This window comes from Dendrobates tinctorius, unplaced genomic scaffold, assembly GCF_039654945.1.
Source record: "Dendrobates tinctorius isolate UK_male_01 unplaced genomic scaffold, ASM3965494v1 ptg000167l, whole genome shotgun sequence".
NCBI classification, from domain to species: Eukaryota; Metazoa; Chordata; class Amphibia; order Anura; family Dendrobatidae; genus Dendrobates; species Dendrobates tinctorius.
The window spans coordinates 2,489,410-2,507,222 of NW_027361834.1; the positions used below are offsets into that span (position 1 = coordinate 2,489,410).

At 41.3% G+C, this 17,813-nt stretch overlaps 1 protein-coding gene across 1 annotated transcript in view; it reads left to right on the plus strand.

Moving 5' to 3' along the window:
* Positions 1-17,813, plus strand: part of GALNT15 (polypeptide N-acetylgalactosaminyltransferase 15) — a 66,054-nt gene that overhangs the window by 19,082 nt on the left and 29,159 nt on the right. The window contains exons 4-8 of the mRNA XM_073550724.1: positions 1,468-1,635; positions 2,004-2,121; positions 5,093-5,284; positions 8,463-8,594; positions 9,993-10,088. Of these exons, the coding sequence (XP_073406825.1) occupies positions 1,468-1,635; positions 2,004-2,121; positions 5,093-5,284; positions 8,463-8,594; positions 9,993-10,088 (706 nt within the window). The remainder of the gene's footprint in view (positions 1-1,467; positions 1,636-2,003; positions 2,122-5,092; positions 5,285-8,462; positions 8,595-9,992; positions 10,089-17,813) is intronic.

The window sequence follows — 17,813 nt, forward strand, 5'->3', positions numbered from 1 at the left end:
TTTCTTTTCAGCATGATATGTGCTGAAGGAGTTAAGCGGCCATGTTATGGGTGGGTTTCTAGGTGAGTAGATAAGAGATGGGTGGGACACCTACTCACCATATTTCCTCCTCAAGGGTGTGGCTGGGAAAATAAATGTCCAGCCAGTTTTTTTTCTCTTTGGTCTGTGTTGTGTAGAGGCAAGCAAGCATCTAGGCCGACGTTCCTGTGAGAGCTGCCATATGTGTTGGCCCAGAAGAGCAGGGCAGGACTGTTTATGAACTTTTTATTTCCTTTTAAGACATAAAGGTTGTTTTTTCTTGTACCATTTTGGGTTTATGATTACAATAAACCACCCAAAGACTTTAAACCCACGTGTGCATGTGTCTACTTCGAGGAGCAGCTAAATGAACCAACCTTCCACAATATATCAATATATACATATATACAGTGGGAATGCTATGCACTTGGTGCGTGGTGAGATACCACGAGTACAGTTTCCGTTCAAATGTCCAGGTTGGTTTTTTGGAGCTTCATAAACCATGCCACATGCAAAGGAAAATAAACAGCCTTTCAGTGCAGGCAAAACAAAGTAAACAGTTCTAAAAAAGTCACTTTAGAGACAGTCTAGGACGTACAGGCTGGATAGCATTCCGTATACTGGCTCAGTCTGGAGATATCACACAGGAGTTCTTTTTACCTCCACACACAGACCATGTGTCAAACAGACTACATTTTACCCTGTGAACCACACCCACAGGTGGGGTATGTGGGCAGCCAGACTCGCCCATCTCAGGCTGCCCACAAACCTGAAGGAGGCGCACAAAACAAATGTCTTAGTACTATGTGCACTAGAGCATTACTCCAGGTTTACATCACAGAGGACATTCACATCCATGATACATATCTCCAATCAACTATGTGTCCGGCAGCCACCTTACAATACATATATATATATGGCCTCATTATCACTTTTAATTATTATGATCTCATCTTTGACAACATTTTTTGGGGGCAACTTTCTGCTCCTCCAGCCTACTTCCATTTTTAAAATGTCTTTTGTGTTATATGCTTTTTATATTTTGTTTGCATTAATAAAGGTATAATTATTGATTTATTGGTCTCATCATTTTTGTATTACTTCATGCATGGATTCTACATTGGTTGATAAACTGCTGAAATATATGGTGATGCCAATTTCAACTTTTTTTCTCTAGATTGCTGAAATAAACATTATAAGTACTGTACATGGCTGTATATGATACTTTAATATACAGTGTATCAAATAAATACTAAAAATTAAAAGATATCTCATCATAGGACAATAAGAAACACTTTTTTTTCACATCCCATTAGGGCAATAAATTATATTTTGTGAATGATCCTAAAAGGAAATATTCTAAAAAATATAATCCGTGACTCATAGTAAACATTTTATGTAACCTTGTTCACAATAAAAGCAAACAGATATTTTTCTTTTTGTTTTAAGGAATTGTATAGTGTCGCCTGTTTTAGATATAATTGACTGGAGAACGTTCAAGTATTATCACTCTACAGACTTGAGACAAGGAGTGTTTGACTGGAGCCTTGATTTTCACTGGGTTACTCTATCAGAAAGTGACCAGAAGGTACGGCAATCCCCCATCGTTCCATTCAGGTAATATTTTCATGCACTGCTCAGGATGAAGTTGTCAGACACTCACATAAGCATTTATTGTAAATGATAGAACAGATCTCTATGTGACCACATTATATTTGTCCTTAATGAGCATACAAAAATCAGAGGTGGGTCCACTGTTTAGGACACCGCTTTTAAGTGGAGAGTAGCTAACAAATAGATCTAACACTGGTGGCCCTGCTCTACCTATGTGTTAAATGTAAGAAACGTGACCATTTTGTTGTGATAGAAATACGGCATTTTTATAGATTACTAACTTGAAGTTCTTGTATTAAAGCATGTTATTTACTTACAATATGTTAATAAATGTAGAAATGTTTTACATTTTATGTGTTCTATGTAACCAGGACTCCAGTAATACCCGGATGCGTTATAGCTGTTGATCGTCACTACTTCCAGAACATTGGGGCATTTGATACATTCATGAATGTTTCAGGCGTGGAAAATATAGAGCTTTCTATCCGGGTAAATTATTAAAAATATGTATTTTTTTTTACAAATAAAATAGGGTCCACATTAAAACCCAAACAGACTGCAGTCTTTAATAAGGTTTAGAACAAGATGAGCCAAACCCTGCAGCATTGTAGTAGTGAAATGCAGCCCGTGCACATGATATTAAGCCAAGGCCAGGTCAATGCAAGGCAAAAACACAAGTATGACTTTTTCCCCTAATGCTTCATTTGTGACTAACATTTTGCTTAGCTATTGACAAGCTTGGATCAACCACAAATATCAGGACTGCTATTAGACCATGACCTACTAAGAAATTAGGATACCAAAATACATAGCTATTATGGAGGCACCGTTCATGACAGCCAGACAAATGTTAATAGGGCTTCTACAAACAAGGCTCAGCACAAGCCACTTCGGCTACCAGATCCCAGGGTTGCCCTGGCCTTCACCATTTAATCCATGTACAGAGATTTGGAGATACACAGTGGTCCTGGTTTGAGTGCCATGGAGTCAACTGCTGGCCATTGTAGCAAGTTGGCGGCAAGAAGGTTTGTCATGCAAGGCTGGCACCAAGTGATCAAAGTCAGAGGCAGAATTGTAGTTCAGGAGAATCATTAGAAACCAGGCTGAGGTCAAAACAGGAGGAAACAGACTGTCGACAACCAAAGTAGTATTCACTATAATTGGAAAAGGAAATTGACTCTTAGGAGTTTAAATATAGAGTAGTCTTGTCTAGAGTTGATAGCAGGCAGAAACACGAACTAACAAGGAATAAATCCCTAATCTTCTAGGCTGGGCGGAACCACAATACTTAGTCGTCTTACTGCTCTGTATCACCTGCCATCTATATTCCACGAGAAACAGGTGACTAAAATTAAGTAAAAGTTCAAAGATTCTTGCCACTCTCTTAAGATACTACAGTTTGGTCATGATAGAAGACTTCAATAATTGACTACATTTGCCTAATGGATCCAGTTCTGATCCATGAGTTTAAATATTGGCACAGAGGGAGAAGCTGACCTACTGTATTTGATATACAGGTATTAAGCAGGATGCTGCCTCACCCAGAGAGGTGCCCGATGTCATTCTTCCTACCTCATTATGCCATTTTGTGTGTGTTGCATTCATGTGCTGCCTCCCAATTTCTTCAAGGGTTCATCAAGTGCCCATAACTTCAACCAATATCAAGGTACGCACTCCTACAATGCAATGTGCAATAAGATCCTTGTGGTTTCTTATGTTTGCTAACATGTGTCGTTCCTTGTATTCTTGACTACATTTTTTGTATGCCCTAAATCCTGCCTGTGACTGATGTCCACCTGCCTTTACCAGTGTACTGTCTGATTACAATTCCTACTCTGCCCTGCTACTGTGACTTGGCGTCTCCAGTACGTCTACTCACAAGCGATTACAAAAAGAGAATACACCAGGGGCAGTAACCTGGGAATTCTCCAAGCTCTGGAGGGAGACCAAATATTTTTAGACTCAGCTCTCTGGCTTAACTTGAGTCAAATCTATTAGTGACCTGGAGGTTGTACATCTTATGTTGGCTTCATGATAAGATTTACATGACTGATGAAGAATTTCCTAGCAAAAATGAAAGCCAAGAAGTATAGTTTCCCCTTGCGGAGACTGACATGCTAAGCATGCCGAGATGAGGAGACTTAAAGCTCCAATGCTCCTCTGGGAAATATGCAAATTGTCTCTAACAGAGAAGAAGAGACCTAGAACTCTAGTGCCACCTATTGTAAGTAGCAATCCTAAAAGTCAATGTCGACCCTTTAACGAGCCTTGTCATATGACTTAGGATAAGAAGCCAAACCAGATTCTCAATTTGCAGACACTGTTTCTGGGTACTGCCCCTCATCAGTGCAAAGTGTGAGATCTGGTTTGGCTGTTTGAGAGGCGTCTGACCGATATCCAAAAAGCATTGTTTCTCCTTTCGGAGATTGACATGCTAAGGATGCCGAGATGAGGCGACTTAAAGCTGCAATGCTCCTCTGGGAAATATGCTAATTGTCTCTTCTTAGTAAAAATGAAAGAAAATCCCGACAGCACTACTTAAACTGATATTGAAAGCCCCGCTTACACAGGCTGATTGACATCTTACTTCATATTGTATGCACAGAGAAGCTTGTACACACTGTATTTGTGTGCAGGGTAAGAAGGTCTCTCATTGGCTTTCCCAGGAGTCCTGTCAAAAGTTACTCTGTAGTTTCCAAAAAAATTGTAACGTGCTGCTGCAGTGCAGTACAACGCAACCTCCACCAAGGGATGTTGATGAGGGAAGAGAGGTTGCACACACAGTGTAGTAACACAGAGCAGCAGCACAGGTGTCACAGGTAACAAAAGAGTGGTCAGACTAGCTGAAGTCAGCAACTGTCAGGAGCAGAAGTACCGAGGGAGACAGCAAGTGCGTAGTCAGGGACGAGCAAGAAGTCGGGACCGGGAACGTGGTATCAGAAACATAAGACGTAATCAGGGTACAACCCATAGGGTCAAAAGCCAGTCGTGAAGCGTATCAGAAACGGAAAACCAGAAGCAGAGTCCAGAGATCAAGCTGAGTCATAAACAAGTCCAGGTAATCAGGGGCAGAAGGAACACTAAAGGAATACAGGTCAGAGGCTCTAGCTTGGAAGCTTGCAGTATAGCTGACACTGGCCTGCAAGCTATGAGGACTGAAATAGCCCAGCCACCTCCAGAACGAAGCAGAGGGGATTAACCTCCACATGACCAGTCCAAAGAGAAGACAGCAGAAAACAAACTCTGGACTGGATCATGACAGAAATAAACTTGTATATTATGGAGCTCATTTTTTTTCTATGATAGGCTGCTTTAAGATTGGGCAGTATAAATCACGATGGGTTCCCTTTAATTTACTATTGTGTTAAATTTTAGTGGCTGGGGCATTTTTATGTGTACTACTCTAGTAGTGAGTACTTAGTATTAGTATTTAGCATCATTAAATTTATTTCCTACTTAGGTTTGGCTCTGTGGTGGATCATTAGAAATCGTGCCATGTTCAAGAGTTGGCCATTTGCTTAAGAATCAAACATATAATACATATCAAAATGAAACACTTCTAAAAAATAAGATCCGAATAGCAGAAGTTTGGATGGACTTTTACAAAGATATCTTCTACCATAATATTGGAAAAGAATTGGTAACTAAGCCGGTAAGAACTTATTGTGTATTGTTTTTAACACCTTTTTGTGTAGGTTTATATATTAATTGGTCACTTTCTTCCATCACATTAAGCTTATAAGTGCTGCTGGAGAAAATAGCGCAACTAGGGTCTTATCCAAGATATAAATGGTTTGATACAATTGAATTGTACTCACCAGATGGAGTTATGATTGAGCTTATAGGAATATTCACTGAAGCAGATCCACCGATCTACTGATGACCATCCATAGGAAAAAAATTGGGTAAGACTAAGGCTAGTTTTACACTAGCGTATGGAGGAGCTGCGGAGGGATGCAGACTTCCTCCGTAAAGCTTCACCCCCTGCTGCACCTCCTCCATTCAGCTCCGCCTACATCGGCATGCGGCCTGCGTACCTATCTTTAGCATTGGGTACGCAGGCCATGCCGATGTATGTGGATGCCTCCACATGCGTCATTTTGATGGTGCGGCGACCGCAACAAAATGCAACACGTTGCTTTCTGCGCAGGACGCCGCACCGTCAAAACGACGCATGTGGAGGCATCAGAGCCTCAGAAACTGAAAATTGACAGCATTTCAGATATCAGTATAAGTGATGCATAGTCATCAAGTAACAGGCACATCTCAATATCAACTGTTCACAGGAGACAATGAGAAGCAGGTCTTTCTGGTCGAACTGATGCAAAAAAAAGCCACTAGTGAGGAACGTGAATAAGAAGAGGAGACTTATTATTTGAGACAGAAACACAAGGACAGGAGAACAGATCAATGGAAACATATACTGTAGTTTGTTTTGAGATTTTTGGTACCAACCACCATGTCTTTGTGAGACAAAGAAAAGAAGAGTGGATGGTCTCTGCGTATGTGGTACCCACTATGAAGCATGGGGGGTAACTTGTGATGGTGTGGGGGTACTTTGCTGGTGACACTGTTGGTTATTTACTACAAATTCAAGGTATGCTAATCCAGCATGGCCAGCACAACATTCTGCAATAACATGACATCCATCTGGTTTGCACTTATTGTTACCATTAATAGTGTTGCAACAGGACAATGACCCAAAACACACCTTAAGGCTATGGAAGAGGTATGTGACCAAAAAGGAAGCGATTAAGTACTGCACCAGATGATATGGCTTCCACAACTTCCCAATCTCAACCCAGTTGAGATAGCTTGGGATGAGTTGAACAATAGAGTGAAGGCAAACCAGCCAAGAAGTGTTCAGCATCTCAGAGAATGCCTTCAAGACTGTGAAAGTTATTCCAGGTGACTAAGAAATGAAGTTGCTTGAGAGAATGCCAAGGGGCTGTAAAGCAGTCATAAGAGTAAAAGGGGGGTACTTTGAGGAATCTAAGGTTTAACTCATATTCTGATTTCATATTTGTTTCTTTTTTACTCCTCATTTCCAGATTTATTCATTTGTGGTTTTGCTGCCTTTAGTCTGAATACGCAATGTGTACATTCTTATAAAAATAAGGAAACAATTGCATGACCTGTTGTATCATAATTTTTGACTGGTACTGTAAATCTGTAACTAAATGTGAAGTTTTATTCTGCTTCATGTGCTTTGGACTATGGAATATTTGTTGCTTTAAAATTAGTGCGGAATATCGCATCAAAAGAGCATGGATCTACAGTATATATCCAACCTGGACCTACATCTTTCTGCTTGATCCGCATGGCTACAAGCGTTGTAGAATCAGTGTTAACAACTTGAACCAATTAGCTTTATTTGGAAACAGATAGCAGAGCAAAGGAGAAGGAAAGTTTGTTAAAAAAATTACTTAAAGGAGAGTGAATCTCCCGAAGACTGTGAAAATGCACTATTAAGCAGCTTTGGGCAAAAAGCATATTGTGGTGTATGAGAATGTTGTAAGTAGATGTTGCTGAATGGCTACAGGGTGTTTTAGTTTGCTTGCCACTAACCTTTTCTTTGTAAATGCTCATATGCATATTTGTGAGTTTTGATCACTACCATTAAGCTCATGAGGGTCATTACAGTTCATACATACTGTAGTTCTGCAGGTGCCTGAGCTTAAATCTCCCATTAGTCTCTGCTTGTTGACTGTCTGCACATAACTTGCTCTGCTACATCTAGGAAAGTATAGTCAAACTATGTGAGACTGACCTCTACAGTTGCTTGTGAAAGTATTCACCCACTTTAGCTTTTTACCTATTTTGTTACATTACAACCTATGTTTAAATATTTTTAGATATCTGGAACCAAACCAACACAGCTCATCATCCTAAGAACACCATCCCCACAGTGAAACATGGTAGTGCCAACATCATGCTGTGGGGATGTTTTTCAGCAGCATGGACAGGGAAAATGGTCCGAGTTGAAAGGAAGATGGATGGTGCGAAATTCAGGGATATTCTTGAGCAAAACCAGTTTCAGTCACTTAGTGATTTGAGACTGGGATGGAGGTTCACCTTCTAACAATACAATGACCCAAGGCATACTGCTGAAACAAAACTCGATTGGTTTAAGGGAAAAGGTGTAAAAGTTTTGGAGTGGCCTAGTCAAAGCCCGGACCTTAATCCAATTAAGAATCTGTGGTCAGACTTGATGATTGCTGTTCACCAGAGAAAGCATCTAACTTGAAGGAGCTGGAACAGTTTTACCTTGAAGAATGGGCAAAAATCCCAGTGGCAAGATGTGGAAAGCTCATAGATACTTATCCAAAGTGACTTGCAGCTGTAATTGCTGCAAAAGGAGGCTCTACAAAGTACTGACTTTAGGGGGGTTAATAGTTATGTACACTACATTGAAGTTTTCAGTTATTTTGTCCTATTTGTTGTTTGCTTCATAAAAAAAAGAAAACCAAATGTTCACAGTTGTAGGCATGTTTTTACATGAACTGATGCAAATCCTAAAAAAACTGTGAAATTCCAGGTTGTGAGGTAGAAAAACACCAAAAAATGCCAAGGGGGTGAATACTTTTGCAAGCCAATCTAGGTTCCTAAAGTAGTGTTCAGTTGTATTAAGAAAATCTGTAAACTGAAGTGCATAGTTTATACCAAAATTAATAGCCAAAAATCTTTAGGAATTTGATGTAGGATTAATCACCCTCATCCTAATAAAGTATCTGGGATAAGCAAAATTTCAGAACAGATAATGGGATTTTACTTTTCCTTCTATCCGGTGTCAGTATTTGGAATTACAACATGTTTTCTTTCTGCCTTAGATAGAGATGAATGATGTTACTGAGCTGAAACAACTCCGCATGCGATTGGGATGTAAAGGATTCACATGGTTTTTATCCAATATTGATCCCGCTATGAGCACTATGTTTCCAGTTCTCGAATCAACAGGACAAGTAATAAATATTGATTAAGACGGAAATAGTTTTGTTAGTTTGGAATAGTTTTGTAAATATATGTAAACACTGATCTTCCGTATGCAGCAGCAGCCACACATTAAGGCAGGGGTGGGGAACCTCAGGCCCCAGGGCCATTTACGGCCCTCCATGACCTTTAATCCGGCCCCTGGGCAGATTCTCAGGGACCACAGTACTTTGACAGGGAGTTATATTTTGATTGCCACAGCTCATTAATTTCTTCTTGCTCTGTGAGCACACACACGCAGTGTTCACTACTGAACACTGAAGGGCATGCAATGAAAGATTACGTCCTGACACCAGTGCCAGAGTCAGGATGTACTTTGTGGGCGGAATTTCTATGGCCCCCGAAGGATGGTATAAATATCCAAATGGCCCTTGGCAGAAAAAAGATTCCCCACCTCTGCATTAAGGACTCGCTCACACAGGCGCATAAATTGGACAAGTGTAATCCAAATAAAATTCAGAGAGCACTCGGCCAAATGTTGTACTATGGGGCCATGCAGATCTGCAATTATTTTCTCACGCTGCAAGGGCATCCAAGAACTGGACCTTGCACAATCATACAATTCTATGGGTGTGTGTGAAACATCAGACTGCACTCTGATGTCATCCTAATGCAGTCCGATTACTGCGCATGCAGGCAATGAAGGAGATGGAGAAATTACTCTCTCCGTCTGCGCCACACCTGTGCTGTGATTCACTCATGAGTGAGAATTGGAGCACAGTGCACTGAAACTCGGCTCAAATGCTGACAGCGTTTGATCCAAGATAATACAGCAAAAGACAGCCGACAGCACAGCAGGAGTATTATGGATGCAAGCTCCAAGTTCACGAACCCAAGTGAACACAAGTGTCCAATAAAAAGAAAGAGAGCAGCATCCTATCCAGGTGAAAAAGGCCACAATATGGCCGAAACGTTGTATTTTTTCACTGGCAGAATAAATCTCTGACACGATTTTTCACCTGGATGGGATGCTGCTCTCTTTCTTTTTAATGAGCGTTTGATCCAAGAGTCATTTGCATAGTTGGCCCAATTCTCTAGTATGAGAGAACATATGCTCATGTGAACCCGGCCTGAATTGCATTGCAGTTCAGTTCATCATGTTCACATCAGGTGGCTGTCGGAGCTTATTACATTGAGCAGAGGGAGTACCCTTTGCTAGACCCTCACTGATCTGACATTGATGACCCATCCAATGGAAAGGTCATCAATATCTTTATGACCGGAAAACCACTGTAACGCCATTTTTTTAAAAGTTTTTACAAAATTACCATAAATGGCAAAACTATAAAACACTATTAAATATAGAAAATGTGTGCTTATAAACCTACAGAATTCACATTTGGTTAACTCTGTCTTTTTAACTTTTACAGCTATTAAATTCAGATGCTGGACAGTGTGTGCAGTATTCATATAACGGAAGCAATCAGCTGGTAGAGCTTTCCCATTGTGATGACAAAGTGAATCAGGTAGTTTTAATTTGTGTCTTTCAAATTTTTTTGTAGGCAGCAAGATAAAAATAAAGGGTAACTGCTTTCACATAACTTTTCAGAATAAGCTTCTTGTGTGTGTATCTCTGGAATAACTCCATTTCTTGTCCATTAAGCAACTTATATCCTACATTTTCACCAGTTTTCCCCTCTGTATGCTATTTGTCATTTGCAGTGCAGTGGGAACAAGGGGAGGAAATGAGCTGCAGTGATCTCTCCTATAGACAGCACAGCAGAGAGAGGGAAGACCTGACCTTCATTCACTTTATAGCTCACAGAGAAAAGCTGCAGCAACATGGAGAACATTATGCAGCAGAGCTGAGATGTATGGATCCGAATCAAGCTCTGATATAAAACACTTGTTATAGAACACTGCACCATGTTTTTCTGTCTGATTCTCTGTTCCTTTCCCTTCTGGTCACTCCTCCTCCTTACTACCCTGCTCAATAGAGAATACAGTTGTGCTCAAAAGTTTACATACCCCGGCATTCTTGGCCTTTTTTTTCAGAGAAAATGATAACACCAAAACTTTTTCTCCACTCATGGTTAGTGGTTGGGTAAAGCCATTTGTTGTCAAACTACTGTGATTTCTCTTTTTAAATCAAAATGACAACCCAAAACATCCAAATGACCCTGATCAAAAGTTCACATACCCTGGTGATTTTGGCCTGATAACATGCACAGAATCATAGAATCATAGAATCGTAGAGTTGGAAGGGACCTCCTGGGCCCTCTGGTCCAACCCCCTGCTCAAAGCAGGATTCGCTAAATCATCCGTCAGATGTCTGTCCAGCCTCTGTTTGAAGACTTCCATTGAAGGAGAACTCACCACTTCTCGTGGCAGCCTGTTCCATTCATTGATCACTCTAACTGTCAAAAAGTTTTTTCTAATATCTAATCTGTGTCTCCTCCCATTCAGAAGTTGACACAAATGGGTTTGAATGGCTACTAAAGGTAATATCCTCACCTGTGACCTGTTTGCTTGTAATCAGTGTGTTTGCATAAAAGTTGAATGAGTTTCTGGGATCCAGACAGACTCTTGCATCTTTAATCCTGACATTTCTGAATTGTGAGTCATGGGGAAAGCAAAAGAATTGTCAACGGATCTACAGGAAAAGGTAGTTGAACTGTATAAAACAGGTAAAGGATACAAAAAGATATCCAAGGACTTGATAATGCCAGTCAGCAGCGTTCAAACTGTGATTAAAAAATGGAAAATCAGGGGCTCTGTACAAACAAAACCACTGTCAGGGTAGACCAACAAAAATTTTGTTCACAACTGCCATGAAAATTGTTCGGGATGCAAAGAAAAACCTGCAAATAACATCAGCTGAATTACTGAACTCTCTGAAAACTAGTGGTGAAGCTGTTTTGAGATGCACAATAAGGAGACGCTTGAAAAAAAATGGGCTGCATGGTCTAGTTGCCAGAAGAAAGCCATTACAGAGCAAATGCCACAAAGTACTGTATCTCACCTACAATATGCAAAACAGCACAGAGACAAGCCTCAAAATTTCTGGAACAAGGTAATTTGGAATGATGACACCAAAATTGAACGTTTTGGCCACAACCATAAACGTTAAATTTGGAGAGAGGTCAACAAGGCCTATGATGAAAGGAACACCATTCCTGCTGTAAAGCAAGGAGGTGGATCGCTGATGTTTTGGGGATGTGTAGGCTACAAAGGCACAGAAAACTTGGCCAAAGTTGAAGGAAAGATGAATGCAGCACGTTATCAGCAAATACTGGAGGCAAATTTGCAATTATCAGCTCGGAAGCTGCGCATGGGATGTACTTGGATGTTCCAGCATGACAACAATCCAAAACACAAGGCCAAGTCTACCTGTCATTGGCTATAGCAGAACAAAATGGAGGTTCTGAAGTGGCCATCTCAGTCTTCTGACCTCAATATCATTGAGCCACTCTGGGGAGATCTCAAGCGAGCAGTTCATGCTAGACAGCACAGGAATTTACAGGAACTGGAGGCTTTTTGCCAAGAAGAGTGGGCAGATTTACCATCTGAGAAAATGAAAAACCTCATCCACAACTACCTCAAAAGACTTCAAGCTATCATTGATGTTAGAGGAGGCAATACACAGTATTAAGAAATAGGGTATGTGAACTTTTGATCAGGGTCATTTGGATGTTTTAGGTTGTCATTATGATTTAAAAAGAGGAAACAAAGTAGTTTGACATTAAATGGCTTCACCCGACCACTAACCATGAGTGGAGAAAAAGTTTTGGTGTTATCATTTATAGTCTCTAAAAAGAAGGCCAAGAAGGCAAAAATTCTGCCGGGGTATGTAAACTTTTGAGCACAACTGTACTTGTTTATGTCACACGATCCCTGCAATCCATCATCTCTGAGCAATATGGACTTGAGCTGATTTTTCACAGTGGATAATGAGTACAGGAGGCAGGAGCAGGGTAAGAAGTTTCTTGTTGTTATGGCAGTAACTTTCATTATGCTGTCCTCATACACATTAGCACAGTGTGTAATGAGACATGTAGCTAAACCCCCTGTCTTCTTTCAGAAAAAGAGGCTGTAAAGTTGTAACCTTCTTTTATTGATTGTAGATGTGACAGGAAAGGGTGAAACTATAGGATGCAATAACGGGAGCATTTCAGAATATATAGCTGTACAGTGCATAAAATACAGACAGTTTGCAATACACAGTAACATGAGGTAATATACAAGGTGATGACTACCTATTTAATACAGCAAACATCCTTATAAACACAGGGCTGTAACCCATAGATAGTGGCTTACAAACTATGCTAAGAGCAGGCTGTTTACAAAGAGCAAGACAGAAAAACAAGTGATATGGTTTCTCCTCAGGAACATATATGAACAATGGCTGCTGTTCCTTTCACAGTGTCATAACAAGACCACAATGCAACAGGAACAATCCCACAATGCCCTAGGAACTTCCAATAATGCATTGCAAATTGCACCAGAATACATACACCAAATCGCCAGAAGATGGTGCTGTTACCATTCAATATAAAAATATAGGAAGGATTAAATACTTAGAAAAATATACTTGCAATAAATGTGAGGCACCAAATGACGACTTTAGAAAGCAAATTTACTGCTAGGACAGAACACGCATGCCTCCTCAGGGCCACTTAACTCATTGTGGTCAACATGCAGCTTCTCCTATTGTCAGGCAGTCTTGCTAAGTTTGCCTTGTGCAGCACTCCTCAGCACTGCTGCATTTGCAAGTGGTTTCCATTTGTCTTTCGGGGGTGTGGGCGGTGTCTGCAGGAATTTAACCCTGCTGTGTCCTGCAGAGATTAGATTCCTTGGCCTATCCTGTGCCAGCAGGGTCTATATTCAGCAGCTCCTCCACCACTTTCTTCCTGAACGTAGGTTCCTAGCCTGCTAGCACCTTGTTTATGCATAACATCGTATTCTGTCTCCTGTTATCGACCTGGCCTGTTTACCAGCTCTGTTTGACTTCTCCATCTGTGACTCTGGCTTTGTACTGTGAATCCGTGCTGCCTGCTCTGACCTTGAACCATCTGCGTACACCTCTGTCTCGCCTTTCTGATCTTCATACCCGCACCTCTGACTCTCCGGTCTGATGCTGCAGTCGCGGGGACTGCATTGAAGTGGTACCTGGTGTCTACCGGCAGCTCAGCCGATCCTCACCATCAGAGGCCCTAGGGAAAACCCGGTAGACACTTAACCACACTCCTTCTGGGTAAGCATGGCCCCTGAGCAGTGGGTCCACACCCACCAGCATTAGAGCTGTAAGTAGGGAAGGACACTGATTTATCTGATTAGATACACTGCAATATGTTAGGAACAGCGGAACGCACTAAATAAAAATATAAATAAAGTGCATTTGCCGCTCAGCGTCCACCGTGCAGTAGGTGAAATAACCGCTGCTAAGTGGTGGCAGGAGCAATATGGCGGAACTGCACACAGGGTTAAACTCCACCCAGGTGCGCAGAGCAGTCTCAGTTAAACTCACGGAGATGCAAAAAGTACAAACACAAATAACTGAGCCTGTTGTAGTCACATGACTCAGTAAAAAATGCACACACGGTATACGGTCACAGGAGTAGCCCAAGACGGCGGCACTACGTCCGTCTAGACCTACCGTGTGTGCGGTGTTGCAACTGCGAACGCAAAGAAGGATGCTACCGCAGCGCGGCGTGGACACTGCCGCTTAACATCAAAGGCAAGGCACAAGCGCAATGTCGGACGCTAGCACTGTGCAAGTTGAAGCAGAGGAGCGCTGGCGCTGATACTAACTCTATCCCTATTCACATGCGTAATATCAGAGGGAATGGGTTTCAAATGAGTCAGTCACCAGAATCATGCATCCGTCCTCATACACACAGCAGCAAGTATGGCTATACTAGCGCATGGCAGAACAGCCATGCACGCCTTTTATAGTAGCCAGGACCTTCTGCACGCCTCCAGATCTTTGAGATGTACAAATGAGAACTGGAGCGGGACCTGAGCACATGACTCCAGATCTCCAATGGGAGATCATCCCTTGAGCATGCCCAGTAAGAGGACAGAAGGACTTAGCATCAGGAGAGATTTGCTGCAAGGCAATCTCCTCTGCAATCTCCTCTGCCGTGGAAAAATAGGAGGAGAGTGCAGAATGTGAGGATCTGGATCCCTGCTGAGTAAACGCAGGAATCCGACTCCTAGCACAATATTTATCATAAGCACCAGTACTATTGATTTATGCAAAGTTTGCTGAAAGTACAATTCTATTTTAAATCAAATCTATCAAGAAATCCTTAAATATTTTTCACGAATAATCTGATTCAAAGCCTTTTTTTATGTGCTAAAAAGGTTGTTCCCAACAATGAATGTATCACCTATCCACCAGATAGGTGAAAACCTGTAGATCAGTGTGGATTCCAGCAGTCAAATCTCCACCAATCCAGAGAACAGGGATCTGAAATGCTTTATCGGAATTAAATGTTGTCCACACTGGCACTACACATAGACTGCCAGAGATTGCCCATCCTGCACTCACCTCCAGTATGCCAGTAGAAAATGAGCAGAGGGTGGCGTGCATGGCCAGTCATCTCCCCATTCAGATGGGGCATTTCAGAACCACGCTTTCTGGGTTGGTGTTAGTCCAACTATTGTGATAGATAGGTTATAACATTACATTTTGGTTATAATCAATTTAACCCCTTCACCCCCAAGGGTGGTTTGCACGTTCATGACCGGGCCAATTTTTACAATTCTGACCACTGTACCTTTATGAGGTCATAACTCTGGAATGCTTCCATGGATCCCGGTGATTCTGACATTGTTTTCTCGTGACATATTGTACTTCATGTTAGTGGTAAAATTTCATTCAAATAACTTGCGTTTATTTGTGAGAAAAACGGAAATTTGGTGAAAATTTTGAAAATTTCGCAATTTTCCAACTTTGAATTTTTATGCCCTTAAATCACAGAGATACGGCACACAAAAAACTTGATAACTAACATTTCCCACATGTTTACTTTACATCAGCACAATTTTGGAACCAAAATTTTTTTTTGTTAGGAAGTTATAAGGGTTAAAAGTTGACCAGCGATTTCTCATTTTTACAACACCATTTTATTTTTACGGACCACATCACATTTGAAGCCACTTTGAGGGGTCTATATGATAGAAAATACCCAAAAGTGACACCATTCTAAAAACTGCACCCCTTAAGGTGCTCAAAACCACATTCAAGAAGTTTATTAACCCTTTAGGTGCGTCACAGGAATTTTTTTGAATATTTAAAAAAAAATGAACATCTAACTTTTTTTCATAAAAAAAATTCTTCAGGTTCAATTTTTTTTATTTTACCAATGGTAACAGGAGAAATTGGACTGCAAAAGTTATTGTGCAATTTGTCCTGAGTACGCTGATACCTGATATGTGGGTGGGAATGACTGTTTCGGCGCATGACAGAGCTCAGAATGGAAGGAGCGCCGTTTGACTTTTTCAATGCAAAATTGGCTGGAATTCAGATTGGACGCCATGTCACGTTTGGAGAGTCCCTGATGTACCTAATCAGTGGAAACCCCCTACAATTGACCCCATTTTGGAAACTAGACCCCCTAAGGAACTTATTTAGATATGTGGTGAGAACTTTGAACCCACAAGGGCTTTACAGAAGTTTATAACGTACAGCGGTACAATTAAAAAATCATATTTTTTCCAAAAAAATGATCTTTTCACCCCAATTTTTATTTTCCCAAGGGTAACAGGACCCCAAAAGTTATTGTGCAATTTGTCCTGAATACACTGATACCCCACATGTGGGGGTAAACCACTATTTGGGCGCATGGCAGAGCTTGGAAGGGAAGCAGCGCCATTTGACGTTTTTGGCTGGAATTGAGATCGGACACCATGTCGTGATTGGAAAACCCCTGATGTACCAAAACAGTGGAAACCCCCACAAATGACACCATTTTGGAAACTAGACCCCCTAAGGAACTTATCTAGATGTGTGGTGAGAACTTTGAACCCCCATGGGCTTCACAGATGTTTATAACATAAAGCCATACAATTAAAAAATCATATTTTTTCCACAAAAATGATCTTTTCACCCTCAATTCTTATTTTTCCAAGGGTAACAGGACCCTAAAAGTTATTGTGCAATTTGTCCTGAGTACGCTGATACCCCACATGTGGGGGTAAACCACTATTTGGGCGCATGGCAGAGCTCGGAAGGGAAGCAGCGCCATTTGACGTTTTTGGCTGGAATTGAGATCGGACACCATGTCGCGATTGGAAAACCCCTGATGTACCTAAACAGTGGAACCCCCCCACAAATGACACCATTTTGTAAACTAGACCCCCCAAGGAACTTATCTAGATGTGTGGTGAGCACTTTGTACCCCCCAGTGCTTCACAGAAGTTTATAACGCCCGGGCGTGAAAATAAAAAATTCGTATTTTTTCCACAAACAATATCTTTTAGTCACCATTTTTTTATTTTCCCAAGGGTACCAGGAGAAATTGAACCCCAAAAGTTGTTGTCCAATTTGTCCTGAGTATGCTGATACCCCATATGTTGGAGAAAACTACTGTATGGGCACACGTCGGGGCTCGGAAGGGAAGTAGTGACGTTTTGGAATGCAGACTTTGATGGAATGGTCTGCGGGTGTCATGTTGCCTTTGGAGAGCCCCTAATGTACCTAAACAGTGGAAACCCCCCACAAATGACACCATTTTGTAAACTAGACCCACCAAGGAACTTATCTAGATGTGTGGTGAGCACTTTGAACCCCCCAGTGCTTCACAGAAGTTTATAACGCCCGGGCGTGAAAATAAAAAATTCATATTTTTTCCACAAACATGATCTTTTAGTCACCATTTTTTTATTTTCCCAAGGGTAACAGGAGAGATTGGACCCCAAAAGTTGTTGTCCAGTTTGTCCTGAGTACGCTGACACCCCATATGTGGGAGAAAACTACTGTATGGACACACGTCGGGGCTCGGAAGGGAAGCAGTGACGTTTTGGAATGCAGACTTTGATGGAATGGTCTGCGGGTGTCATGGCCATTTGGAGAGCCCCTGATGTACCTAAACTATTGAAACTCCCCACAAGTGACCCCATTTTGGATACTAGACCCCCCACGGAACTTATCTAGATGTGTGGTGAGCACTTTGAACCCCCAAGTGCTTCACAGAAGTTTATAACACTCGGACGTGAAAATAAAAAAATCATTTTTTTCCACAAAA